Raw genomic sequence first — 27878 nt, forward strand, 5'->3', positions numbered from 1 at the left:
TTAAACTTTGGCACCAAAGAGAGAGCTTTCTTTTGTGATTAATCCTATCTTACATTGCTGTTGGAGTGAAATGCAGCATTCTATAGAACTGGCATGTTTTCACCTCCATTGGTATTTTCTGAATTCATATCAACAATATTTTTGGATGAGAGGAGTAATGACAGATTTTTTTTTTTCTTAATCGATATGTTTATTAAAAACATAGACTAATGATCCTGTGCTTAAAAGTCGTTGTGGTTGTGTGTTGATTTCCACAAAACATAACTATTAAGAGACTCTTCACAAATACACTCTGGGCAGAAAAGGTAAACAGAAACGACTGACAAGACAGTGCCATTTCAGACACAGCTCCCTCAATACTTGCTAGAAAATGGAGTTTGACATTATTTACAGTTATATCAGTATTGTCAGAGGTGAAATGTCACAGGGATAAGGGTACACCAGATCGTGATATCGTTTCATACTTCCCAAATAGTTTTAAATTTTAGCTTTGAACGTCAGTTACCAGAGCCAAACTTGTTCTTAACAAGCAGAATTTTATGTCCATTCAAAGAGTCTCTTACACCTTTCTGGGCCTAGTCACTTGCAGAGAAGAGTCGAAACTGTAACCAGGCTCTTCATAGCGTGCATTCATATGAGATGTCCAGTCTTCATATGCTGTCCAATTTCTTTAAGATAAATGGAGTGACTCGCAGCAGGGCCACGTAGATGACAAAGTTCCGTATGGAGGAGATCACATCCTCGCGCATCTTCCGTTTCATCTCCTCCGGGTCCAGCTTCGGCGCGAGGCCCTCAATCCGGAACATCGCGGCTCTGACTTTGCAGTTTCCAGATGCCGCGCTCTCTTCTTCCCCAGATTTTTTTTTTTTTTAATCAGTTCACTTCTTCCTTCCCTAACGTGTTAAAGAATACATTACAAAGCAAAGGACAATACTAAAATACTTTGAAAGTTAGAAATACATAAATCATGTTTATCACAGCATACTGTCAAATATATTGACTTTAAATTAAATGTATGATTTAGTTGGCCCTGTTTTTATTTTTATTTATTTATTTATTTTTTTACATTGAGGAATTTATCAAGAGTAGGATAGAACTAACCTAGATGAAATGACATTTGTAAATACTTATCCTGTGCTTTTCTTTTATTTATTATTTTTTGAGATAGAGTTTCGCTTGTCGCCCAGGCTGGAGTACAGTGACACGATCTCGACTCACTGTAACCTCCACCTTTCAGGTTCAAGTGTTCTCCTGCTTCAGCCTCCCGAGAGGCTGGAATTACAGGTGTGTGCCCCTACACTTGGCTAATTTTTATATTTTTACTAGACAGGGTTTCACCATGTCTGCTAGGCTGGTCTTGAACTCCTGACCTCAGGTGGTCCGCCTGCCTTGGCCTCTCAAAGTGCTGGGCTTATAGGCATGAGCCACCACGTCCGGCCTGCTTTTCTTTTTTCTTTTAAATCAGATGGTGAGATAATATTTATGTCTACAAACTGGGCTTTGCTTTTTAAGAACCTGGTGTCATAAAAGTAAGGCTAATGATATTTACTGTAGTGGGTATTGAGTGTACACGTAAATTTTTATATTCTAAAATGGTTGGAAGCTTACAAACAAGACTAAAATGAAAATTGAAAATATTTTTCTTTTAAGTGATGCTTAGTTTAGATATTTTATTGTACTTTTTTTTTTTTTTTGAGACGAGTTAACCTTGGTCGTTTTCCACCTCCTGGTCTCAAGTGATTCTTCCCATCTCAGTGTCCCAAGTAGCTGAGATTACAGACATGTACCACCTTGCATGCAGAATTACGTAACTACTGTAATTTATTTGTAAGTCATAATACATATCCTGTATGTAAGTGTATTTATTTTAGGAAAAATCTAGTCTTGCTCATACATTATAGTAAACACTTTTTTAAAATAAACTATAGAAATCACTCATTTTTTAGTGTTTAGATGTGGCATATTAATTTATTGAATATTTGGGTGCTACCATATATAAAGCCATTGATTTCCAAGTTAACATGACTATAAGAACTATATAAATGTGCTGTGATTTTTTCATGTATATATTTTAAGTATTTCTAAAGTTATAACTAGTGTGTGGAAAACATTCTAGGAGTTAAGAACTATGAAATGTAATGTAAAAATCATGCATATCCTTTTTCTCGGTGTGACCATTATTAATGGTTACGTGTGACTCGGCCCATATATGCTTGCGTCCTGTTTTTACAAAACTAGGATGATAGGAGCAGAGATTGGTTTTCACTTTCCCTTTTCATGTAATAACCTGGAATATTTGTATTATATCATTTCCCTTCCCTATTACTATATTCTTAGTATTCCTTTGACCTCCCTCATAACTAGGAACATTTCGTGGAACACTAGCATAACCAGAACAGTTGATGAGATTGTGTGGGATTTTTTTCTTTCCTAGTTATGGTTTAGAGAAGTTTTAAAATTTAATGGGCAAGATGTATGAGTAATACGGCAACATACCAGTTAAATTCCCTGTGAATTAAGAGAAAGATTGTTTGAGGTCAGTTTTAGGGAAAGCTGCATTTGAGCCAAACTTTGAGGGATTTGTGGGATTTGCACATGAAGGTATAAATGGTAAAGAGTTGTCCAGGTGTTTTTGTTTTGTTTTGTTTTGTTTTGTTTTTGAGACGGAGTCTTGCTCTGTCACCCAGGCTGGAGTGCAGTAGCACAATCTCGGCTCACTGCAACCTTCGCCTCCTGGATTCAGGCGATTCTCTTGCCTCAGCCTCTCAAGTAGCTGAGATTACAGGCATACACCACTTTACCCGGCCAATTTTTTGTATTTTTAGTAGAGACAGGATTTTACCATGTTGGCCAGGCTAGTGTCGAATTTCTGAGCTCAGGTGATCCACCTGCCTCAGCCTCCTAAAGTGCTGGGATTACAGGCATGAGCCGCCACGGCTTTTGGAGAGTAGTATAATTGGCATTAGCTTAAGTGATGGCTTATGCTTGGTTGGTATGGGAAAGAGCATGGGCTTTGGAGTTTTGGTAGCATTGTGTTCTCTACCATTTTAGTAGCTTTTTAGGGTAGGGAAATTGGCAAAGTAATGATACAGTATCTACTTTGCTGGATTGTAGTGAGAATTATATATAATGTGCCTGGTACAATTTGTGGCATAAAATGGGGTGCTCAATAAAATTTCTGTTGTTATTCTCTTTGGGGGAAGGTTGTCTGATTAAAAATTAGTCTCTAAAATTTGTACCCATTTGGAAATAAGTTTTTAGGAAACAGTTTCATACACTAGTCAAAAGTATGGTTGAGGAAGTAATAAGCCAAATTAAGTTTATATGAAGGCTTGGACCCTAAGTGAATTAACCTCAAGGAGAGTAACCCCCTTTATAAAATTGCAGTTTATAAATGTTTTAAAACAATTTTTGTCCAAATTGTGTAACTGACCTTCAAGGCCCAGCTTAGATACCACCTGCCTTATGTGGCTTTCTGTCAGACAACTATATGTATTTTATTAAACTTTATTTTTTTCTAACCACCTAGCCTTTTCATTTATTAAACTTTATTATGGAAGCTTTCAAACACATAGAGAGAATAGTAAGTATTGTGAACCCTTGATAGCTACCATCCGTATGCAACATTGTGTGAAATCTTATTTATACCCATATTTTACTTTTTGAAGGAGTATTTCAGAGTAAATCCCAAACAATATGCCGTTTCAAGCATAAATGCTCTTACTGATGAGGACTTACAAAAAACAAACCCAATCCTCTTGCTAGTATTGTAACTAATAGAATTCCTTACTGTTATCTAATACTCATTCTATATTTGAGTTTCTCTAATTTTTCTCGAAAAAGTCTTTATAGCTGGTTTGTGAGAAGCAGGATTCAAACAAGGCTTACAGTTTTTTTTGACATTTAGTCCTGTACCACAGTCTATGTAATCTGCTTCCCCCCTTTCTAAATTTTATGTCATAAATATGTATTTGGATCAGTAGTTTTATTATAATATTAGATTGAAGCTCAGTGTTTTTTGAAGGCAGTTCTTCGTGTGTGGTGGTACTGTTTCATATTACATTACATTATGAGTCATATAATGTCTTACTCCATTATTAGGATGATGTCACATTTTAAATAACAAAATAATTTAGGAATTCTAGGCCAGGTGTGGTGACCCATGCCTATAATCCCAGCAGTTTGGGAGGCTGAGGTGGAAGGATTACTTGAGCTCAGGAGTTCAAGATAGGCCTGGGCAACATAGTGAGACCCCATCTGTACCACACACACATGCACACAAAATTTAGCCAGGCCTGGTGGCACCCGTGGTCCCAGTTACTCAGAAGGCTGAGATGTGAGGTTCCCTTGAGCCTGGGAGGTCAAGGCTACAGTGAACCCTGATTACGTCACTGTGCTCCATGTTGGGCAACAGAGCAAGACCCTGTTGCAAAAAAAAATTGTATCTTTGACTTTAGAACCACTTTTTAAGCCAGGCACATTTGCTCATGCCTGTAATCCTAGCATTTTGGGAGGCCAAGGCAAGGTGCAGATCGCTTGAGTTTAGGAGTTCAAGACCAGCCTGGGCAACATGGCAAAACCCTGTCTCTACAAAAAATGCAAAAATTAGTTGGACATAGTGGTATGCACTTGTAGTCCCAGCTCCTTAGGATACTGAGTAGAAGGATCACTTGAGCCCAGAAGTTCAAAGCTGTAGTGAGCCATGATCAATGCCACTGCACTCCAGCCTTAGCGATAGTGAGACCCTGCCTTAAAAAAAAAAAAAAACAAAAAAACCAAACCCAAAAAAACCACTTTTTGTGTTATGTAAAGTTTTCTAAAGCTTGTCATCTTCATTTCCATCTCAGTTATTTGACCTGCTTGTTTCAGACAATACAGAAAGCATCAAAACCCAGCATAGATTGAGGCCGTTTAGTGTGTAGATCTTCTCTAAGTAGTATATTTTTCAAAATAAGGCAACTTTTCTTCAGCAGTATTTTGATTCTTCAAATAAGTCAGTTGAGAGGGTGCCTTATAAGATGAGAGACTTTTGTAAAGGCCCAAATATATGGTAATTCCCCTTTCAGAGAATTTTAATGGAACAGAAGTCTTATATTTGCACATACGTAGATTTGTCTAAATGATGAGGTCGGAATAAAACATATAATTAAAAGATTTGAGCTTTGAGCTAATAGGGTCTTGGAAGGAGATTTTTTATTTCTGTAAGTCTGTACGTTGACAACACTAATTTTTATGCCAAATTTCATTCAAAACATAAAACTTGACTTTTTCTTATTATAGTTGAGTCAGTAATACTATTCTTTGTTATAGAGTTTTTTGCCTTGCTGGTAAAGCAAGCAGAGGTAACTCCCCCATGAAAGTATTTGGACAAACTAGAAAACAGACTGTTGATGTAGCTCTTGGTTGATCCACTAGCTAAGTGACTTGTTCATCATCACTAAAAAACTGTATGATTCAATTTATGCCCTCAGAAAAATAAGAAATTACCGAGAGTTGGTGTGAATAGTAGAAACTTTGTTAAATCTTTGAAGGCTAATGGTCTGCTACAAATACCTAAACCTGAATTTAGATTTACTTTTGTCATGTGAATGAGAAAAGGCGTTGCTAAACAAAAAAATTTTGTTGGCAGATTTGCAATAAAGTGATTTAATTTGCTAAGCAGAAGAAAGTACTCTTTAGGAATTCAGCACTTGTTTGTTTGCTGGAGATACCACTAATGTTCAGCAATTATGTTCTTTAAAATCAGTCCAGCTGGGTGCAGTAGCTCACACCTTTAATCCTAACAATTTGAGGGACTGAGGCAGGGGGACTGCTGGAGCCCAGGAGTTTGAGATCAGCCTAGGCAACATAGGGAGATCCCTGTCTCTACAAAAAATACAAAAATTAGCCAGGCGTGGTGGCGTGCACCTTTAGTCCCAGATACTCCGGGAGACTGAGGTGAGAGGATGCAGAGAGCTGTGATTGCTGAGGATGCACCACTGTACTCCAGCTTGGGTGATAGAATGAGACTTTGTCCCAAAAAAAGAAAAAAACCAGTCCAAGCTTACGAAGAATGTGTCCTAAGAAGCTTAAGTCACTCTTTGTATTGACTTATTTGTGACTCAGCTAGGTTTTTATGTAATTTTGTTTTTGTAATTGATGCAAAAGGAAGATACAGTCTCCAGGCTGTAGATGACAGACTTGGAGAAGTAGTGCCCATGTGAAGTTGCAATCATTAGTCATTTTGTGTTGGTAAATGTCTTCAGCAGTACAAAAAGTCTAAGGGAAAGCCTTGTTCATTGTCATTATGTTAAAATGAGCATTGTATATTAATATATGAAGACATGTAAATAGTCACTATCCAGATACTAATTGATTTTATGATCGAAATTCACATTGCATAAAATATGTTTTTTTCATTCATTAAATGTTGAACATTTGACATAGCTAAGACAGCCACTAATCCCTTTGACCCCAGAGGTTAATTTCTACTATGACATTAATTTATAAGATTATAAAAGTGTGATTAGTACCATGTGGCGGTAGAGTGGTTTAATACCATATATTGTATCTCCAAATGCTTTCCCCACCAATTTTTTTTTTTTTTTTGAGACGGAGTCTTGCTCTGTCACCCAGGCTGGAGTGCGGTGGCTGGATCTCAGCTCACTACAAGCTCCGCCTCCCGGGTTCACGCCATTCTCCTGCCTCAGCCTCCCGAGTAGCTGGGACTACAGGCGCCCGCCACCTCGCCCGGCTAGTTTTTTGTATTTTTAGTAGAGACGGGGTTTCACCATGTTAGCCAGGATGGTCTCGATCTCCTGACCTCGTGATCTGCCCGTGTCGGCCTCCCAAAGTGCTGGGATTACAGGCTTGAGCCACCGTGCCCGGCCTCCCCACCTATTTTTAATGGTAGGTATATGGTAAGAAGTTGGACCAGATATCCAGGAATAAATAATATTTTTAATTAAAAAAATTTTTTTGGGAGACTGGGTAATTTGTAAAGAAAAGAGGTTTAATTGTCTCATGGTTCTACAGGCTGTACATAAAGCATAGTGGCTTCTACTTCTGGGGAGACCTCAGGAAACTTAGAATCATGACAGAAGGTGAAGCGAAAGCAGGCACCTCTTATGTGACTGGAACAGGAGGATACATACTTTTTAAACAACTGGATCTTAGAAAAACTATCACAAGAATAGCACCGAGGGGATGGCAATAATCCATTCATGAGAACTCCGCCACCATGATCTAGTCACCTTCCAGTAGGCCCCACCGCCAACACTGGGGTTTACATTTTGACATGAGATTTGGGTGGGGACACAGATCCAAACCATATCTCAGGGTCTCACTGTGTTGCAAGGAGTGGTCTTGAACTCCTGAGCTCAAGCGATTTTTCTATATTGACCTCCCAAAGTGCTGAGATTATAGGCATGAACCATCCTGCCCAGCCAAAACAGATAACTTTTAATGATGTAAATGTTCTATATTAATGCATTTTTTTGGTTCTTTACACAAGCTATTTATCAATTTTTTGGCTTTTGTTTTGTTGTTGTTGTTGTTTTTTTATGGCTCACTGCAGCTTCAACCTCCCGGGCTCAAGCAATCCTTTCATCTCAGCCTCCCGGGTAACTGAGACCACAGGTGTGCACCATAATGCCCAGCTAATTTTTAAATTTTTTTGTAGAGATAGGCCTCCCTATGTTGCCAAGGATGGTCTTGAATTCCTGGCCTCAAGCGATCCTCGCACTATAGCCTCATAATGTGTTACGATTACAGGCATGAGGCACTGTGCTCAGTTGTTGACTTTTTGGATTATGCACTAGTAAATAGGAAAACTATCACTGAGCTAAATCAAGTTGTTATTTGAGTACTTCACCTATTTTTCCTAACATCATTAGTAATAATCTGCCTATAAAAAAATTAGCTAATATTGGCTGGGCGCGGTGGCTCAAGCCTGTAATCCCAGCACTTTGGGAGGCCGAGACGGGCGGATCACGAGGTCAGGAGATCGAGACCATCCTGGCTAACACGGTGAAACCCCGTCTCTACTAAAATATACAAAAAAAAATTAGCCGGGCGAGATGGCGGGCGCCTGTAGTCCCAGCTACTCGGGAGGCTGAGGCGAGAGAATGGCGTAAACCCGGGAGGCGGAGCTTGCAGTGAGCTGAGATCCGGCCACTGCACTCCAGCCTGGGCGACAGAGCGAGACTCCGTCTCAAAAAAAAAGAAAAAAAAAAATTAGCTAATATTGTTAAAGTTTAGAATGAGCAAAATAAGACACTGTCATTTCTTTTCTTTTGCTAAGAAACAGTCATAACCTCAAAAATGACTTTTTAATTCAAATATAAGATTACACTGGGTCTTGGCCAAAGAAAAGTTTCTGTCGTATATTTTCTGTCTTGGTAAGTTCTAATTATTTATTGAAGAAAATAATATTGGAGATTTGAGCCTTAATAATGCAGACCAAAAAAAATTTGAAGATAGAATTTATACCCCAAGCAGTACATGGTACCATAACTCCTGAATACATTTTTTTCAAATAAACAGTGAAATAGTATATAACCAGTTGCTAGTAGGTTCTATTGCTTGTTGGAAAAGATCTTTCCTCCCTAAGATTTAATCATTCGGATAAAGTCACTAAATTTATGTCCAAATTCTAACATTTTTATTGCCATCAGATGACACCAGCATTTGTAGCTGTTTAAGAGACAGCAGATTGACGTACTTTAGAAATTTAGGAGTCCCACTTAGTGGCATATGGGCAACTGTCTCCCCATCCCTTCAACTTTATTATAGTCTATATGGATTGCGTGAAAGTTGGAAAAGTTATTTGTCTTCCACTGTCTTGCCCAATTTCTCCTTCATTCTTTTTCTCATAATTGAAATAAACAGTAACACCCTAAACAGAAAAGCCGAGCTTAAGTCATGCTGGTGGGGGTGGGTTTTTTTTAAGTCTTTTTACTATGACTACCCTGATTATTGAAAGATAATAAAATCACCTCTATTTAGATATGATCCGTACCCCCAGTCGTTGGGGGCAAAAAAAAAAAAAAAAAAAAAATCACTTTAGTAGTATAAGTGAAAAAGTTGAAAGCAAAGCCCTGATGCTTAACTTTCAGTATACTCATATTTGGAAGTGGATTTTGTGTATTTGAGTTTTGGGGAGCAGTCAAGAGAGAAAATGAACGAGAGCAGAGGTCTGCAAACTGTGGCCTGCAGGCCAAATCTGACCCATCACCTGTTTTTGCATGGCCCGCTCTATGGGAATGGTTTTTACATTTTTTGATTGTTGGAAAAGATTTTAGAAGAAAAATTTGTGATACATGAAAAACACATGAAACTCAGAATTTACAGTTTATCAAGTTTTATTGGGACATATCTGTGTTCATTTATTTTGGTGTTGTCTATAGGTGTTTTCGTGCTACAGAGGCATAATTGAGTAGTTGCAGCAGAGATCATACGGCCTGCACAGCCAAAAATGTTGACTCCTACACTAGGGGCATGATTTATCCCAACAGTAAGAATGGATCCAAAGAGCTAAGAGAGAGGTTCTTTAACTTATATGACCTCATCTATTTGGACCACTGATAAAAACCTGAAAGTAAGCAAAAAAGGTAAAGCTCTAGTGCTTACTTTGACTCTTGAGAAAAATTCGTGTCTACTACTGATACTAATTTTTTCTTTTTTTTTCTTTTTTTTTTTTCTGCTTTAGATACTGGTTTTAACAGTTTTCTTGGGTTTGCCCTTTCCCCACATTGACTAACTTCTTGGTAACCATGGCTGTTAGATTAGAGGTCTCTGCATAATTTTTCTCTTTGTGGGTCAGCTTTAAGGCTACTGGTGGAAGCTCAGTCACTGAAATCTGAGGTTGGTCTTGTATTAAGGTCCGATCTAGCACTTTATTTTAGCTATTATGGATAACAGTAACCAAGGGATTGAATATTTCTCCTTAAAATTAGTTTGTGTTTTCTTAGACATTTACTTTGTGAGAGTTAGGTCCATCTTTAAATTCCATTGGTTACTTTTACCCTTAGTAACTGAGCGCAGCCCAACTCCTGTTCCGTACCATGAGGGACCACGTGGCCACCTAGGAATCAAAAGTTTCTCATCCCCTACTCTTTCGTTGTTTCTATTCCCAAACAGCATGTTTCTTTTCTTTTTCTCTCCCCAAGTTGTCTGAACAAACCACGTTTCTGTGAGCCAGGGCTGTATTAGCAAATCCCACTTCTGACACCAAATGTAAGGCTGTAGGATAAAAACACAATTTATCCTACTGTACCCTTGCAATACAGAACACTTCTATGATCCCACAAGTATTACTTGGTATGCTATATCAAGCAATCTGTCCTGCAGCAAATTCTCCAGTGGACACCAGCTGGATGTCCTATAACTCATTTCTGACCCTGTCTCCCTGGAGAGAGCGTCAGCTCCCACAGATTGAGAGCTTGGGCCTATAAGACTGTCCCCCCCACTTCAGATTCCAGTCACAAGTCGTAGGTTGTTACCTAGATTTCTGACTGACCAGCTGTAAATCAGGTGTCCCTCTAACCTTCTTTGTTCAATTAATTTGCTAGAGCAGTTCACAAAACTCAGGGAAACACTTTACTTAAATTTACCCATTTATTATAAAGGATATTACAAAGAATACTGTTGAGAATAGCCAGATGGAAGAGATGCATTAGGATGAGGTTTGGGAGAATGGGGCAGGCCACTCTCCAGGAACCTCCAAGAGTTCAGCTATCTGTAAGCTCCCAGAATTCAAACATTTTGGAATTTTGCAGAAGCCTCACCTCATTACGTAGGCATTAAAATCCTTGGTGATCAACTAAGTTTTCAGTCCCTCTCTGGAAGCGGGAGGGGGAAGTGAAAGTTCAAACTCTCTTATCAAAAGGATGGTTCCCCTGGCAACCAGCCCCCAGTCAGTCAGCTCTTTAGCATGCAGAAGACACTCATCACTCCAGCGATTCCAGGGGTTTTAGGAGCTTTTTGCCAGGAAGTGGACAAACGCCAAAAATACATTTTACAGTATTACAGTTTCAGCCTTTGTTCTAAGATGGTATTTTCAGCAGGTGTAAAAGTCTGGATTGGCACTTCTTTCAGCACTTTAAAATCTTGTCCTTTAGTTCTGGGCCCCGTTATTTCTGGTTCCAAGTTAGCAGTCATTCATACATCATTATTCCTCTTTATGTAATGTGTTGTTTTTTTTCTGGCGATCTTCAGGACTTTTTATCTTTGATTTTCAGGGTTTTTATAATGAGTGTAGGTGTGGAATTTTTTGTTCTTTCTTATCCTTCCTCTGGTGTTCACGGGGTTTCTTGAATCTGTAAATTTGACTCTCACCAAATTTGGGGGGATTCTGGCCATTGTTTCTTCAATATTTTTACCACCCTGTTCATTCATGGAACTCCAGTTACATGTAAGTTGTACTTTTTGGTATTGTTCATGTGAAAATTATACATTAGGTCGTTCTTGTAACACCCAACTAAATCAGAATCTAGGGTCCAGAGGAAAAAGGCACTTGAGCACTTAACATCCGATCCAAAAATTAAATTTTAAACAAGCCCAGCTGTAGAAATGGCCCACTGTAACCCTGAGACCTGTTTTACCTAGTAGCACCGGAAGCAACTTGCCACTATTCTGAGACCAGCTTCATCTAGTCAGAGCTTGCCAGTTCTCAAAAGCTGCTCTAGTACCAATCTGTCAAAACAGTCTGTAACGTTTCTCTAATAACTTACAGTCTTCTCTTTGTTCTTCAAACATACCTAGGACCATCCAGTGTGTATACATATGCTCCAAATTACATTATTTTCCTTTTTTTTATTTTTTGAGATGGGGGGACTTTCATTCTGTTACCATGCTGGAGTGCAGTGGCACGCTTACGGCTCATTGTAGCCTTGACTTCCTGGACTCAAGCGATCCTCTCACCTCAGCCTCCCGAGTAGCTGTGGCCATAGGCATGCCCTGCCATAACAGGCTGATTTTTGTATTTTTTGTAGAGACATTGTTTTTACCATGTTGGTCATCCTATGACCAAATAGGACCATATGGAGAACATAAGGTCTTTATCTTTTTTTTTTTTTGAGACAGGGTCTTGCCCTGTCACCCAGGCTAGAGTACAGTGGCACAATTATGGCTTACTGCTGTAGCCTTGACCTCCCGGGCTCAAGCGATATTCCCACCTCAGCCTCCCAAGTAGGTGGGCCCACAGGCATGCACCAACGTGTGCGAAGCTAATTGTTAAATTTCTTGTAAAAATGGAGTCTCGCCATGTTGCCCAGGCTGATCTCTTAATTCCTGGGCTCAAGTAATCCACCCACCTTGGCCTCCCAAAGTGCTGGGGTTATAGACATGAGCCAGTGCACCTAAATTAGATTCTTGCTTCCTAAATACAACATTTTCAATTTAGAGAGTCATCTCTGTTTTATTTGGCTTTGACGTTCTATAGGTCACTGAAGCTCTGTTCATTTTTTTCCCACTCTTTTCCCAGTCTTCAAATTAGAAATCTTGTGATATATTTTCAAGTTCATTGACCCTTTCTTTTGTTGTTTTACAATCTGCTAAGTGCATCCCGTGTAATTTTTAAATATTTTTTTCAGTTTTAGAATTGGTTATTTTTGTAGTTTTTCTTTCTCTGCTGAAATTTTGCATTTGTTCATTCTTTCTTTCTTTTTTTTTTTTGAGGCGGAGTCTGGCTCTGTCGCCTGGGCTGGAGTGCAGTGGCCGGATCTCAGCTCACTGCAAGCTCTGCCTCCCGGGTTTACGCCATTCTCCTGCCTCAGCCTCCCGAGTAGCTGGGACTACAGGCGCCCGCCACCTCGCCCGGCTAGTTTTTGTATTTTTAGTAGAGACGAGGTTTCACCGTGTTAGCCAGGATGGTCTCGATCTCCTGACCTCGTGATCCGCCCGTCTCGGTCTCCCAAAGTGCTGGGATTACAGGCTTGAGCCACCACGCCCAGCCTTGTTCATTCTTTAGTAGCATATTTATCTTTATATCTTTGAACACAGCTGTGGTCGTTGCTTTAGGATTCCTGTCTGCTAATTCTAACCTGGGTCATCTTGGAGTGGTTCTTTATTAATTGACTTTTTCCTTTAGGTCACATTTTCCTTTTTTCTCACCCGTCTAGTAATTGCAGATTGTATTCCAGACTTCATGATTAATGTATTTTAATGTATTGAAGATGCTCTAGATTCTGTTGTTTCTTTGGAGAATGTGGAGGGTGTGTGTGTTGTTTTTTTGTTTGTTTTTTTTTTTTTTTTTTTTTGAGATGGAGTCTCGCTACGACACCCAGGCTGGAGTGCAATGGCACGATTTTGGCTCACTGTAACCTCTGCCTTCCAGGTTGAAGCAATTCTTCTGCCTCCCGAGTAGCTGAGACTACAGGCGTGTGCCACTGCACACAGCTAATTTTTTTGTGTTTTTGGTAGATATGGGGTTTCACCATATTGGCCAGGCTGGTCTCAAACTCCTGACCTCCAGTTATCCGCCCACCTCGGTCTTCCAAAGTGCTGGGATTATAGTCATGAGCCACCACACCTAGCCGAATGCTGGGTTTTGTTGGAACTCAACCTCCAAATTTCTGTGACTTTTGTGGTGGTCAGCAGTAGAAATTTCTGCTCAATTCTTTTAGCCTTAAGTGAGCTCCTTGGAGTCTGTCCCACATATGTGCAGTTCAGGTGTCATCTAAAAATCCCAGGGTAATTTATACACGGGTCATGGCATGTCCTCTCTGGGATTCCCTTTCTTACTTTCCAGCAGCTCTGGTTGCTCCAGACTCTGTCCTTTGGTTTCTTCAGGCCATAAAGGCTGGGTTCTTAAGGACCTTTCTTCCACCTCCAGGCCTTCCCTCAGGCAGAAATACCATTTAAAAAAAAAAGAAAACAACAACAACCAAACAAAAAACCTTACTCTGTGCTACTCCTTTCTTTAAAGTGTAGACTATTCTCCAGTTTCTGGGCTTTAATTGTTTTTTATTGCCTTCACATAGTTGTTGGCACACAGAATAATTCAAGAACCCTTGACCTCATGTTTTTCCACAGGTTTTAAGGTAGGTTGCTATCATGAACTGTGGGAAAACCTGTCTCCATATAGAAATCAGTGCTTCCCTTTCTCAGATCATGCTAATATTAGTCATAACAGCAATATAATAAAATAGTTGAAGAAGTCTGTTTAAACATTTCTTTGTACTAATTTTTGTTTTTGTTATTCAACAGGTTTGATCTGTGGATGAAATGAATCATGATTTTCAAGCTCTTGCATTAGAATCTCGGGGAATGGGAGAGGTAAATGTTTACAAATACTAAGAACTTACACCTCACTTTATTTTGAGCCATTGGAACTTAATTTGTTTTTTTAACCATCAACCTTCCTGGAAATAGTGGTCATATCTTCCAAACTATGTGGAGGGGTTTAAATTTCAGATTGTACAATTCTGTTGTGATTTTTGGCTTAAAAAAAAAGCCTTTAGCAGTAATTTTTAGTGTGATTATTTGTGTCTAGGTGATTTGATTGACTTGGTGAGATAATTTCTTATATTTCGGTAATGAACTGTAATTAGCTTTGCTCGAAAAAAAACTCTAGCCTTGTTCTGCTGTTTTATATATGTATACTGTGTTTGCTTTAGTCATACTTGTTTTACTATTCTCCCTTCCAAAAATCTCTTGTTCACCCAAAACTGTTTACTTAACAAACTTCTAATCTTCTACAAGACCCCGCTGTGATGTATCTATTGTCTAGTTGCTATCTGCCATAGAATTAAGCACTCATCTGACTTCTAGTTCTTTATACAGACTTTTATTATATTGCTGGTTACAGTTTGTTTTACACTTGTCTCCCCTGTAAATTATTAGCTTTGTATGCCTAGCATAGTAGACACTTTGCATTTCTTAATAGATTTTATCGTTCTTGTTAATCTGTGGTTTTCTTTGGGGCACCAAAGTTAACCTCATCATTACATATTTTAAGGCATCGAATACTTAGTTTTTCGTATAGCTAATGAATACTTAGAGAACTTTGATTATGGAAACTCTTGTGGTGACATCTATATTTTGTCATGTTCTGTACTACTAACATAGACTTTGATAATAGAAGATAACAGTGAACAGACCTAAGATGTGTAATTAACTGCTTGCTCCTGGAGATTATTTTACCTTGGTAGAATAGAGACCTTCATGAGACTCACTCCATCCAATGCTGTGCTCTTCAGATGCAGAAAAGAGTCCAAGTCTCTCCTTTGGGCCACAAGAGGGCACCCTGCAGCTAGCTAACCCTCCCCTTCTTCAGAACAGCGTTTTCCAAAGAGTATGTCATTTTCAAAGGACTGATTTAAGGGTGAGTTAAGGTGCTTAAGCTTAAGTATTGCCAAAATAAACTTGTTAGACCAGTGGATAAGGTAAATTCTCAGCCCTAATAAAAATTGAAGAAATTGAATTTTTTTTTGTTAAACAAAATCTGTAGCTTCACTGCAGTGCAATATCTGGTTAGGCATTATTTATGCTATTGGCAAATAAGAGGCAGATGAAAAGAGCTTTTATTCTTTCCTGGCCACTAGTTTTCTTTGGTCTTTAAAAAGCAGAATAACATACGTTAAAAGCAGGGTTGAACAGTGCTTCAACCTTCTTGTCTGTGACAAACTTGAACTTGCTGATAATTCTTTAAGAACAAGAGAGTCATACCCCTACATTAATTTTAGACTCCCTGTATCACTTCTTAGATGTATATTGTATATGTTTTCAAACTGGTGTTTTTTCAGTCTCTCTAAATATTTAGTAATTCTAAAGTTAGCTTTGCAGATCAAAAAAATGTCAAAATCAGAAACAGTGGTTGAAAGAGTTTAGTTATTTGTGGGATGGAGGAAGGATATCTGAGGTTTTTAGAAAAGAGTAGCTTGGTTGAATGGTATATTAAGAGAAAAAAGCTTAAATCCAGACTTTCTTATTGGACATGTCAGATATGCAGAGTAAAAGTGACCAGGGTTTAGACTTCCTGCTACCTGGTGGATAGCAGCATGTCAGTTTATCTGTGTAACCTTCATCTAGTAAAAATATATTTTAAAATAAGATGTTCTCATTAGTTTTATTTCTTAGCAGTTTAAGCACTAAACTGTCACCTCAGAGATAGCTAAGAAAAACCTACTGAGATTTCTGTCTCTGGGTTCTCTCTCCCACAAGCCTTTCTATCTTTCCTCATCTCACAGGCAGCAAGGAACCTTCTGGGATTTCCTTCTTTGCCTGTCTCTCTCTCACCAGTCTTCTCCTCCTTTCCTGACAGGTGAAGTTTTTTTGTTTTTGTTGTATCCCAGAATTCATTCATTGGAATAAATTAAAAGCAGCCTTGAGTTTCTGGCTCTTGAGTTTTGTAAAAATACTTTTTTCTTTTTAATGCAAAACTCTTTTTAAAGTAGATTACCCTCATCTTGACTTTCTTTAAAAATAGTTTTTGCTTACTATGTCTTTTAAGTTTTGTAAATCTCTAATGTACAAAGTGTTGCATCTACATATAGGACTAATTTCAAATTTACTGTTTGGTAGATCATGATGTCTTTACTGAGCCATCATCAGAAGGCATCCAGAAATAAGAGCAGATTTGTATTCACCTATTCGTAAACTTACCCTCTCTGTTTTTACACTGATACTATGTTTCTGTCGAAAGATCTACTGATTTGCATTATGTCATGTGCCTTAAAAAGAGCAAAACTAATCTATAGGGGATTGAACCCTGCTTTATTAGTGTGGTGTTAAGTCAGACACACTGCATAGGCTCATAACTATTAGCTTCTCTAGGTTGTTGGTGGCACATATAGCTGGGTTTCTGCTTATTTTTTAAATAACAGGAAAGAGGGCCCTGTCTGATATTCTTCAAAAAATCCAGAATCTAACTTTAAATCACTGAATTAATGTCTTTTATTTTGAGAATATCTTTATAGCTTAGTATGATAAACAGTGCTTTCTCCTGTCTTTCCAACACAGTAATATATAAAGAAAGCATTAAAGAAAGCCTGTGTACTAAGATTCTATGTAGTGTGGTGAAGTTGAAGACTTACTAGGTAGGCGAGTAAGGAGACTTGTGTTTTCTGTCAGATCTCTCACTAGTGTTATGACCTTGAGTAAGACTGACTGACTTTAAAAATAGTAATAAAAATAACCTTTTGTATGAATCACATACATCTCTCAAATGCTCTTGCTTTAATCTAAGCTCTTAGGGATAACTGGAATGGAAACCAGCCATTTCAAATAGTGTTTAAATAGCTGATCATAGTTTGTCTACATAATCTCTAAACAATTCTATCTTAAAATTTACCCACTGTAATAGGAAGAATATCATGATAATATTTTAAGCATTTTTATTTTTTTTTTTATTCCCAGTGGTGATGTAATACTGGATTCTTTTTTCTTTTTCTTTTTTGCTAGTCTGTATCTGTAGAATAATAGTGGAAATTTTCAGAAATCATGATGAATTAAAATATGATTGAAAAGAACTATCTTTTATGGTAGTTAAGTATGAAGGGCCTTAGAATTATAGATATGGGTTCAAATCCCCTTGTTAACATTTGCCAGCTGTGTATGTAACCTTGGTCAGTTTTCCTTATGCAAAATGTGACTATAGTAGTAAACTGTTCTTTCTAAGTAGTGGGCTTTCATCATCCCCCTAGGATAGTCAAACTGACTCAAGAGAAAAGAAGTCAAACAGCTATAGACAAAATCGTTATAGTGAATAATATAATATTTGAAATAATCAGTTGAATGTTGTGGGTCAGTAAGTTAAGTCATGTTTGATAACATTAAAGAATTCATACTGTTGGTAGTGAAGATACCTAATACTTACGTGTCTGCTGTGTACTACATGTCATTCTTTTTTTTTTGGAGATGGAGTCTCGCTCTGTTGCCTAGGCTGGAATGCAGTGGCGTGATCTCGGCTCACTGCAACCTCCACCTCCCAGGTTCAAGTGATTCTTCTGCCTCAGCCTCCCGAGTAGCTGGGACTACAAGCGCGTGCCTCTACGCCTGGTTAATTTTGTGTATTTTTAATAGAGACGGTTTCATCGTGTTAGCCAGGATGGTCTCAATCTCCTGACCTCGTGATCTGCCCGCCTTGGCCTCCCAGAGTGCTAGGATTACAGGCATGAGCCACTGCACCTGGCCCTAGATGTCATTCTAAGCAGTTTACAGATGAGGAAACTGAAGCTCAGAAAAGGTTAATTAAAACTAGTCCAAGGCCACATAATAGTACTTGAAGAGCAGTTTGAACTCAGGGAAGTCTTGAGTGTTTACAGTACTACTTCCTGTTGAAAGTGACGATATTTAGTAATGTTTGCTGTTGATACCAAGGATTTGGGGAAGTGGTATGAGTTGAGAAAATAAAAGTGTTATTATCTTTTATTAAAAGAAAAGATTAAAGTTTGGAAAAGCACCATTTTTGTGTTCTGTGGAGTTACTTTGTGTTTTGTTCTCTATGTTCTCTATGTTTCATTTGTTGTTGTTGTTGTTTGTTTGGTTTGTTTTTTGTTTTGGAGACAGGATCTTGCTCTGTGGCCCAAGCTGGAGTGTAGTGGCATCGTCTCAACTTACTGCAACCTCTGACCCCTGGGGTCAAGTGATCCTCCCATATCCGCCTCCCCGGTATCTGGGACTACAGGTGCACGCCACCACTCCTGGCTAATTTTTATATTTTTTGTAGAGACCGAGTTTTGCCATGTTGCCCAGGCTGGTCTCGAACTCCTGAGCTCAAGCAGTCTGCCTGCCTCAGCTAATTATAGCTCACTGCAGTGTCAACCTCCCAGGCTCATTCTATCCTCCTATCTCAGCCTCCTAAGTAGCTGGGACTAGAGGTGCATGCCACCACACCTGGCTAATTTATTTTATATTTATTTATTTATAATTATTTTATTTTTAAAAAGAGACAGGGTCTCACCGTGTTGGCCAGGCTGGTCTCTAGCTCCTGGGCTCAAATTATCTTCACATCTCTTACAGTGCTGGGATTACAGGCATGAGTCTCTGCTCCCTGCTACAACTTAATTTTGAGGATCCGTTCTTACCTCTTTTGAGCTTCCATTATATGTAGAGTGACTTTACATTCTGATTTGCCCAGGACAGCTCAGATCTGTATCTTCTCATGGCATAATTATTAATAGCATCTCTTTTCGCAGATATATCCCATTTGGGATGATAAGTTATATAAATAATTTAAAACATAATTTACATTTTAAATCCTTTTAAGTGTTGGGATTATGTTTATTTGGTTGGTTTAAGGGTTTTCCATAACAATTTAAAAAGTCTGAAGTATAGGTGTACTCATGTAAATCCCCGAGTGGGAGTTTGAGTTTTTGTTTTTGATGCAGTATTGGGTGCTGATTGATTCCTTTGGAAATGGAGAAAGCAAGCCACACATACTTTTGAAGGAAAAGGCACTGTATATTCACTCAAACATTGGAGTTAGGATAGAAGAGCAGATTGATAAGAAACACTTGAGTTGCCTGACCTTCCTTTAGAGTTTGTGAAGTAGGGAACTAATATGAAGTGGTATTGGATAACATATTTTATAGATCTTAACCGTTTCTTAATTTTGTTTTCTGTAATGTTTGCATGGTTGCTATTTCTACTACAGTAAAAGACTCTCCAGGGGCAAATCTCCTATTTTTATTGCTTTTCTAATCAATGCATTGTTTAACCTTTTTTTTTCCCTCTTTAACTGTTCTATTCTGAATTGTTGCCTTCCCCTACATGTAGTTCACTTTCACCTGTTCTTAGTCACCGGCCAGTAGATCCCCTAAAAATATTTGAATCAGTATCTTAACTGTCAGAGCAAATAGTTTTTAGAATATCAGTGAAAGCCTTTGGTAGAGTGTTAATTTCAACTATTAAATTTTCCTGTGCTTAAAAACTTACTAAATGTTTGAAAATGAACGTGCTCATATCATAGTATAGTGCTTGGCCATAGTAGACACACTTGGTAAGTGGTTTACAGACTCCCTTACACCTCCCCCCCCAGGTATGCAATTTGCTTTTTTTGTTGTTGTTTTTTTTGAGACAGAGTCTTGCTCTGTCGCCAGGCTGGAGTGCAGTGGCACAATCTCAGCTCACTGCAACCTCAGCCTCCCAGGTTCAATCGATTCTCTTGCCTCAGCCTCCTGAGTAGCTGGGACTACAAGTGCGCACTGCAATTTGCGTTTTAAAACAGTGATCTGTGAAAGCACTCCCAGAACTTTAATCCCAAAAGACTTTAGAATCGTCTCAAAGGGGTGCTGTTACTTTTACTACCTCATAAGATTAGTCTGTTTTAGCCACTTCTGTGTCTGTGATAAATGCTTTATTAGTTGTTACAACTTTATTTTAGATTACTTATTTGTTATTCTTATTTTGATACTGAGACATTTTTCTTCATGAAGTATGGGATAAAAGCATTGCTTTATTCTTTCAGGAATTATTTTCATCTGCTTGGAATGGCTTATTTATATAATATTTTTAAGGGATTAACTTGGGTTTTAACTATGAATGTTCAGTTATTTAAATACATCAAGTATCGTGCTTTAGTATTCATATTATTCGATTTATATTTTGTTGAATATTTACGTGAATCTTTTATGGTGAGATTTTTAAAATAGAAGGAATAGAGGTTATAGTTTACTTACTGGGATCTTTATTAGAGCAGATTTTTGTTTAAAATGTCTGCTCTTCATAAATACGAATCATTTACAGCCCAGGGCCATCCTAGCATTTTAAAACTGTTTTTAAAAAATGGAGTTTTTTTTTTTTAATTAAAACATTTACATTAAATATTTTAATTAACATTTTTATTTTTATTTTTATTTTTATTTTATTTTATTTTTTTTGAGACGGAGTCTCGCTCTGTCGCCCAGGCTGGAGTGCAGTGGCGCAATCTCGGCTCACTGCAAGCTCCGCCTCCCGGGTTTACGCCATTCTCCTGCCTCAGCCTCCCGAGTAGCTGGGACTACAGGCGCCCACCACCTCGCCCGGCTAGTTTTTTGTACTTTTTAGTAGAGACGGGGTTTCACCGTGTTAGCCAGGATGGTCTCGATCTCCTGACCTCGTGATCCACCCGTCTCGGCCTCCCAAAGTGCTGGGATTACAGGCTTGAGCCACCGCGCCCGGCTAATTAACATTTTTAAATTAAAACATTAAGTTTAATTTAGTTGACCAAAAGATCTATAATTCAGGAACATGCCCACATTGGATATTTTCTCTTCCCTTTAAAGCTGCTTCTCCTGGTTTGTTGTTGTTTTCCTATTTTGGTCAATAGCACTACCATTTACCTTTTTACCTGTTTAAGTTATTAAACAGGTTATTCTTTTTACTTACATTCCCCACCGTTTGTATTCAGATCCTTTTGACTCCAAGGTGTCTGTCAGATCCATTTTATTTTCTCAGCTTTCTCTGCCAGCACCCTCTTTTTTGTTTGTTTGTTTTTTGTTTTTTGAGACAGAATCTTACTCTGTCACCCAGGCTGGAGTGCAGTGGCGCAGCCTGCACCTCCCGGGTTCAAGCACTTCTCTGCCTCAGCCTCCCGAGTAGCCGGGATTACAGGTGCCGGCCAACACTCCCGGCTAATTTTTGTATTTTTAGTAGAGACAGGGTTTCACCATCTCGGCCAGGCTGGTCTTGAACTCCTGACCTTGTGATCCACCTGCCTAGGCCTCCCAAAGTGCTGGGATTACAGGTGTGAGCCACTGTGTCTGGCCCAGTACCCTCTTTTAGTTCTTGCTCTCTTGGCCCTCTTATTATAAATTGCCAAAATTGATCTTGTTCTATTTGTTATTCTTAAAACTTACAACTTGAGTTTTTTGTAATACCTAGTGTTACCCTTGCTAAACTCTTCTCTGTTCCCTGTTGCTTCAGTAGAACATCGAACTTCCTTAGCGTGTCTTTAAGGGTCCTCATAATCTGATCTGCCGGCATCTGTTAGCTTTGCTAGCATCAACTTTTGACCTTGCCACATGTTTCATCTTACACCCTATTCTACGCACTGTGCATTTTCTCAAGTTTTGCCTTTATTGATGGTTTACTACGTCACACACACAAACACATCTTATCTCAGACCCATTTCAGGTATTACTGAGTTCTCTTTATTACAGTTTATATGTTTGTGCGCTCTCTAAAGATGAGCAGACCATGCCCTTAAGAGGTAAACATACAGGTAATTGAGTGTGATAAGTTTAATAGAAGTATACACAGGTTTTATTGTTAGCACTGAAAAGACTGGGCACCTAATTAAGGGTTGAGAGTGATGGTGTCTTATGAATGCTGCTTTAAAATGCTAAGTGCACTTCTCAGAAAACCAGTGTGTTCTTTTCAAACAAACGTATCCAAATTGGCCGGCCACCTCCTAAGCGTCAGGGACAGTAGGGAGATATGAATGGATATTAAACAATAAGAATTGCCCAAAATGTTCATTTTGAATAATCAGCGAATGATTGTATCAACACAATTTTTATGTGCTATGCATGTCACTGTATTGGATAGAGCACAGGGCCTTGAGATTGTTTCTTTTCTATGCATGTTTTCTACCATCCATAGCTTTTTGTTATGGGATTGACAGATAGTACTCAGCAGCTAGTAAGAGGTGTGAAATTCACTTACATTGAATAACTGAGTTAAGAATGAAAAGGTGTTTTCTATTCTGGAAGATATGATAGGAGGTGGTCTAGGGAGAAGATGTGGAAGTGAAGGAAAAAGTTTAATCATTCCTATGGATGTGCTTATTAAATCTGTTATTGAGTAAGAAATTTAATAAGCCTTTTGAATAAATTTACATTGTAATAAAAATGTATGGAAAGTGAAGAAAAGTCACAAGTAGATTTTGATTTTTGTTTAAGGTCTAGAATTATTAGCACCAGCACACAAAAATAAGTGGGGAGTTAATTTACTATTAACAAAACAACTTAGAAAATAGGTCACTCTGAACTTTCGTTAGCATTGAAAACTAATGTATCCATAGCATTGATACATTTGAGACTTCTTATATGTTAATTCTTTGTAATTAGAATAACTGTAATTTTTCCTCCAAATAGCTTTTGCCTACCAAAAAGTTTTGGGAACCTGATGATTCAACAAAAGATGGACAAAAAGGCATATTTCTTGGGGATGATGAATGGAGAGAGACTGCATGGGGAACTTCTCGTAAGTTACTGGTATATGAATTATGAATATATTTAGCATTTTATAAGTCATATGCACTTTTTTTTTTTTTTTAAAGACAGAGTCTCCAAATTTTTGCATTTTTATAGAGTTTCGCTGTGTTGCCCAGGCTGGTCTCAAATAACTGGGCTCATGAAATTCTCCTGCCTTGGCCTCCCAGAGTGCTGAGATTATAGGCGTGAGCCACCACACCCAGCCCTATGCACATTTTCTTAATGGCAGCTAAGAAATGTAATTTTAGAAGTATTTGTCACAGTAAGATTTTATTAAGGGTTTTTTTTTTAATCGTAAAATTCTGTGGCTATTGAAAAACAAGATGCTCATGAGGTTGTGGTGAAAAAGGACCACTTATACACTAGTAGTGGGAATGTAAATTAGTTCAGCCATTGTAGAAAGCATTGTGTCAATTCCTCAGAGAAGTAAAAACAAAATTATTCAATTCAGCAATCCCATTTTTTGGGTATATACCCCAAGGAATATAAATTGTGCTACCATAAGACACACACGTGTATGTTCGTAGCAGCACTATTCCATAATAGCAAAACCATGGAAAAATCTAAATGGCCATCAACAGTAGGCTGGATAAAGAAAATCTGGTACATATGCACCATGGAACACTACGCAGCCATGAAAAAAAGATGTGAGATAATGTCCTTTGCAGCAACATGGATGGGGCTGGAGACCATTACCTTTAGCAAACTAACAAAGGAACAGAAAATCAAATACCACTTGTTCTCACTTATTAGGTGGGAGCTAAATAACAAGAACACAGGGACACAGGAGGGGAACAACAGACATGGAGGCCTCCTTGAGGGTAGAGGATGGAGGGAGAGGATCAGAAAAAATACCTCTCAGGTACTATTTTTAGTACCTGAGTAATGAAATAATCTGTACAACAAACCCCTGTGACATGAATTTACCTATATAACAAGCTTGCACATGTACCCCCCCGAATCTAGAATAAAAGTTTAAAAATAATAAAATTCTGAATTTTCATTTAAAATGGAGGATAGATTAACCATAGACATTTTTAGTCTTAATTTCTGCTAGATGATCGTGACTGATTTATTTAATTGCAGCTCAGCCTAGCTTTATTAGATATTTGCCACACCCAGGAAGGAAGTAGACTGTCTTGGTAAGATAGAGGTCCCAGAAAGGGAGCAGATCTTTAAATGTTTTGATTTCGACTTCATAAGTAATGGGGAGAGGCTTAGGTCTAAGAAACTGTTAAGGGAAAATTAGCTGGTGTATAAGGAGTATAACATACAGGAGTGACAGTGTTGGCAAATTAAAGATCATAGTTAAATGCTTTTTTTTCTTTGTAAGAGGGTGTTGCTCTGTTGCCTAGGCTGGTGTGCAGTGGCACGATCTTAGCTCGCTGCCGTCTTGAACTTTTGGGCCAAAAAGATCCTTCCACGTCCTCCTCCCGAGTAGCTAGGACTACAGGCTCACACCATCACATCTGGCTAATTTTTCTTTATTTTTTTCCCCTGAGACGAAGTCTCGTTCTGTCGCCCAGGCTGGAGTGCAGTGGCCCAATCTTGGCTTACTGCAAACTCTGCCTCCCAGGTTCAAGTGATTCTCCTGCCTCAGCCTCCTGAGTAGCTGGGATAATAGGTGCCTGCCACCACACCCTGCTAATTTTCATATTTTTAGTTGAGACGGGGTTTCACCATGTTGGCCAGGCTGGTCTTGAAATCTTACCTCAGGTGATCTGCCCACCTCAGCCTCCCAAAGTGCTGGGATTAGGGCATGAGCCATCATGCCTGGCCAGGTCTGGCTAGTTTTTAAAACTTTTTTTTTTTTTTAGAGATGGGGTCTCACTATGTTGCCCAGGCTGGTCTCAGAACTTCTGCCTTCAAGTGATCCTCCTGCCTCAGGCGTGAGCCACCTTGTTCGGCCCATAGTTGTGTTAAAGTAGTTAGCATATCTTTTTACTGATTACATTTTAAAATGTTTCTAGTTAGTAAAATCTCAGAGGTGTACAGCTAGATCATGTATTTTACAAATATTTTCTTTTTTTTTATTTAAGTTCATACAGTTTGCTTAAGCTCTGCAGAATGACCAAAGTAATAATGAAAACAAATTTTTGCATGATAATTACCCAATTATCATTATTTTTTCAGTATTAATCACGAGATATTTTCTTATTCTCTAAATCATGAAAGGCTATTAGAAGATTTACCACTTCTATATAGTGTTTCATTTCATTACTGTTAAAATAATTGCCAAAAAGCTAAAATCTAAAAAGTTAAGGTCTGGAAAATGTGGTGATTTCAACAAAGTAGGTTGCAAATGTTGGCAACAAGTAATTTAGACAAAAATTTTCTTAAAATATTGTAAATTTCTTTTGAGTTCAACTAATATGTGATACATAATATGCCAGGTTTGGAGAATATAAAAATAAATGATATGACGCTTGTCCTCAAGGGTCCCTTGTCCTTTATTTTTCTGAATTAGAATTAACCTATATTAGGTTAGACTCATAATTTTAAATAGTAATTTGGACTGGGATATATCTTTGCTACAAAAGGCATATTTCTTGCTGAGAGCATGTGTGCTCGATAACTTGGTTGATGGACATGATTTGAAAGTTGAATGCATGACTTATTTACCAGAATGAGAACCAAAGATTTTAAAAATCTTTTATCTTTTTTTTTTCCCCTAAGACCAGGTTATAAGGCTGGCTAATTTTTGTATTTTTGGTAGAGATGGGGTTTCACCATGTTGCCGAGGCTGGTCTCGAATTCCTGAGGAGCTCAAACAATCTGCCTGCCTTAGCCTCCCAAAGTGCTGTGATTAAAGGCATGAGCCACTGTGCCCAGCCAACCAAAGATTTTTTGAAGTGATGAAAAGCAAAGCATCTTGAGCACAACGTGACAAAGAGAGATTATTTGAAGACAGATGATAGGGAAACCGTGAAATTTATGATTTCAATTTTTTGTGCCCCTCGTCTCCCAACTCTCATAACATTTTGAAAGATGAGTGTTTGTCTTTTACTAGAAACCAATGGAATTTTGTTTACCTAATGAACATTTATTGAATGCCAGACACATAGAAATATGCATAACACCTTCTTGTTCTCAAGGAATTGTCGTTCTAAGAGAGTCTCTTTCTATGACTGCAGGAGACTTGACATACTCCCTCTCAGCAGAACCACATTACTTGTGATTATCAGATTCATTATGTTCTCCAGCACTTCTTGGCATTTGACCATTCTGGTTTCTGTAACTGAAATGTCCTATCACCCCCACCTCCCCATTGGTTACCTTTTTTTAACCCTTCATTATCAGCTGAAATACTACTTCCATCTGTAATTGCAGCACTTTAGGAGATCAAGGCTGGCAGATACTTGAGGCCAGGAGTTTGAGACCAGCTGGGCAATATAGTGAGACCCTGCACCTTCCCACCAAAAAAAAAAGAAGCACACTTCCTTTGGTGGCATTGATTCTAAGACTTGGGAGGATTGAGGCCCATCTTTCTTATTTTTGCTTTTTTTTTTCTTAAATTTTACTTTTTCCTTTAAGCTCTGTTGGACTTGAATGCGCATCTTTCAGATCTCATGGTGTCATGGATTATATTTTGGTTGAAGCTCTTTTATTCTATTCTAATTGCCTTTTATTAAACCTATACTCTTGAGAACAGACTGTTTTGTTCTCGGATTCCTCATATATGGGTCATTGCTTAGCATACAAGAGAATGAATCAGTATTTCAACTGTGTAATGAATGGATGAATGATTGAAAGAAAGGATATAATGACTAGTCTCTTATGGATGCAGATACTGAAATGGAAATGTTTTGATTTAGTTTAACAAACATGGCAATCATTTCAAAATTATTACAGTTAATAAAATGATGACTGGCTACCAGTATGAAATTTGAGCCTCAGTAGTTTAAATATTAAGTATTATACCTATCACAGACAATCCAGAGGAAGCTGGTAGCTTATGGGTTCTTTCAAAAAAGTTTCCAGCAAAAACTGTTTGAATGTTGCCTCAAATGTGTTACTGTATTTGTATTCCATTAACTCTCAGATCTTAAATACTACCTTTACTTTTCATTCCAAAAGTAGGGAGAAAAAAATATATCAAATCAATAATTTTGTTTTAAAATAAATGGAAAACTTTTAAGCTAGAAGATAATTTAGTTTTTTTTAAACCAAGAGTAGAAAATTCTGTGGTATTACTGATTTTTCCGGACTTACTCATTTGTGATTATAGCGTTATAGTCCTAAGTTCTGATCTATCCAGTGCATAACTGTGAACTTGAGAAGTGTTTCTGCCAAATTGCAAGTTTATTTTATTTTATTATTTTAATTTGTTTATTTGCAGTGAGGAGCAGAGTCTCCTGTGTCACCCAGGCTGGAGTGCAGTGGCACAATCATGGCTCACCAAAGCCTTGACCTCCCGGGCTCAGGCGATCCTTTCACCTCATCAGCCTCCTTAGTAGCTGGGACTATTAAGTGCCTGTCACCATGTCCAGCTAATTTTTGTATTCTTAGTAGAGGTGGGGTTTCGCCTTTTTGTCCAGGCTGGTCTTGAACTCCTGAGCTCAAGCAGTCCACCTGCCTCAGTCTCCCAAAGTACTGATTACAGGAGTGAGTGACTGCCTCTGGCAATTTTTTTTTTTTTTTTTTTTTTTGAGACAGAATCTCACTCTGTCACCCAGAGCGGAGTGCAGTGGTGTGAACATGGCTCACTGCAGCCTCAACCTCCTGGGTTCAAGTAATCTTCCCACCTCAGCCTCTCAGCTC

At 38.3% G+C, this 27878-nt stretch overlaps 2 protein-coding genes across 24 annotated transcripts in view; one reads left to right on the forward strand and one right to left on the reverse strand.

Annotated features, from left to right (window-relative positions):
* PUM2 (pumilio RNA binding family member 2) overlaps positions 1 to 27878 on the forward strand; it is a 108662-nt gene that overhangs the window by 10326 nt on the left and 70458 nt on the right. For 20 of the 23 annotated variants that reach the window (XM_033176464.1, XM_033176471.1, XM_033176457.1 and 17 more), the window contains 2 exons: positions 14188 to 14256; positions 22998 to 23106. In XM_033176464.1, coding sequence (XP_033032355.1) covers positions 14206 to 14256; positions 22998 to 23106 — 160 coding nt within the window. In that variant the 5' untranslated portion in view covers positions 14188 to 14205. Of the gene's footprint in view, positions 1 to 14187; positions 14257 to 15179; positions 15305 to 22997; positions 23118 to 27878 lie in introns of those variants that run through there. The other 3 variants (XM_033176472.1, XM_033176465.1, XM_033176466.1) reach the window with 2 other exon arrangements.
* LOC117062678 (mitochondrial import receptor subunit TOM5 homolog) lies at positions 166 to 848 on the reverse strand. The gene has a single exon (XM_033176477.1). It carries the CDS (start codon positions 804 to 806, stop codon positions 651 to 653), a length of 156 nt encoding a protein of 51 aa, XP_033032368.1. The 5' UTR covers positions 807 to 848; the 3' UTR covers positions 166 to 650.

Source organism: Trachypithecus francoisi, unplaced genomic scaffold (assembly GCF_009764315.1).
Source record: "Trachypithecus francoisi isolate TF-2019V2 unplaced genomic scaffold, Tfra_2.0 Lachesis_group17, whole genome shotgun sequence".
Classification (NCBI taxonomy): domain Eukaryota; kingdom Metazoa; phylum Chordata; class Mammalia; order Primates; family Cercopithecidae; genus Trachypithecus; species Trachypithecus francoisi.

What these genes read in the sequence shown, in the direction of transcription:
- LOC117062678 (XM_033176477.1), bottom strand. Translation starts at nt 806, where the DNA reads ATGTTCCGGATTGAGGGCCTCGCGCCGAAGCTGGACCCGGAGGAGATG.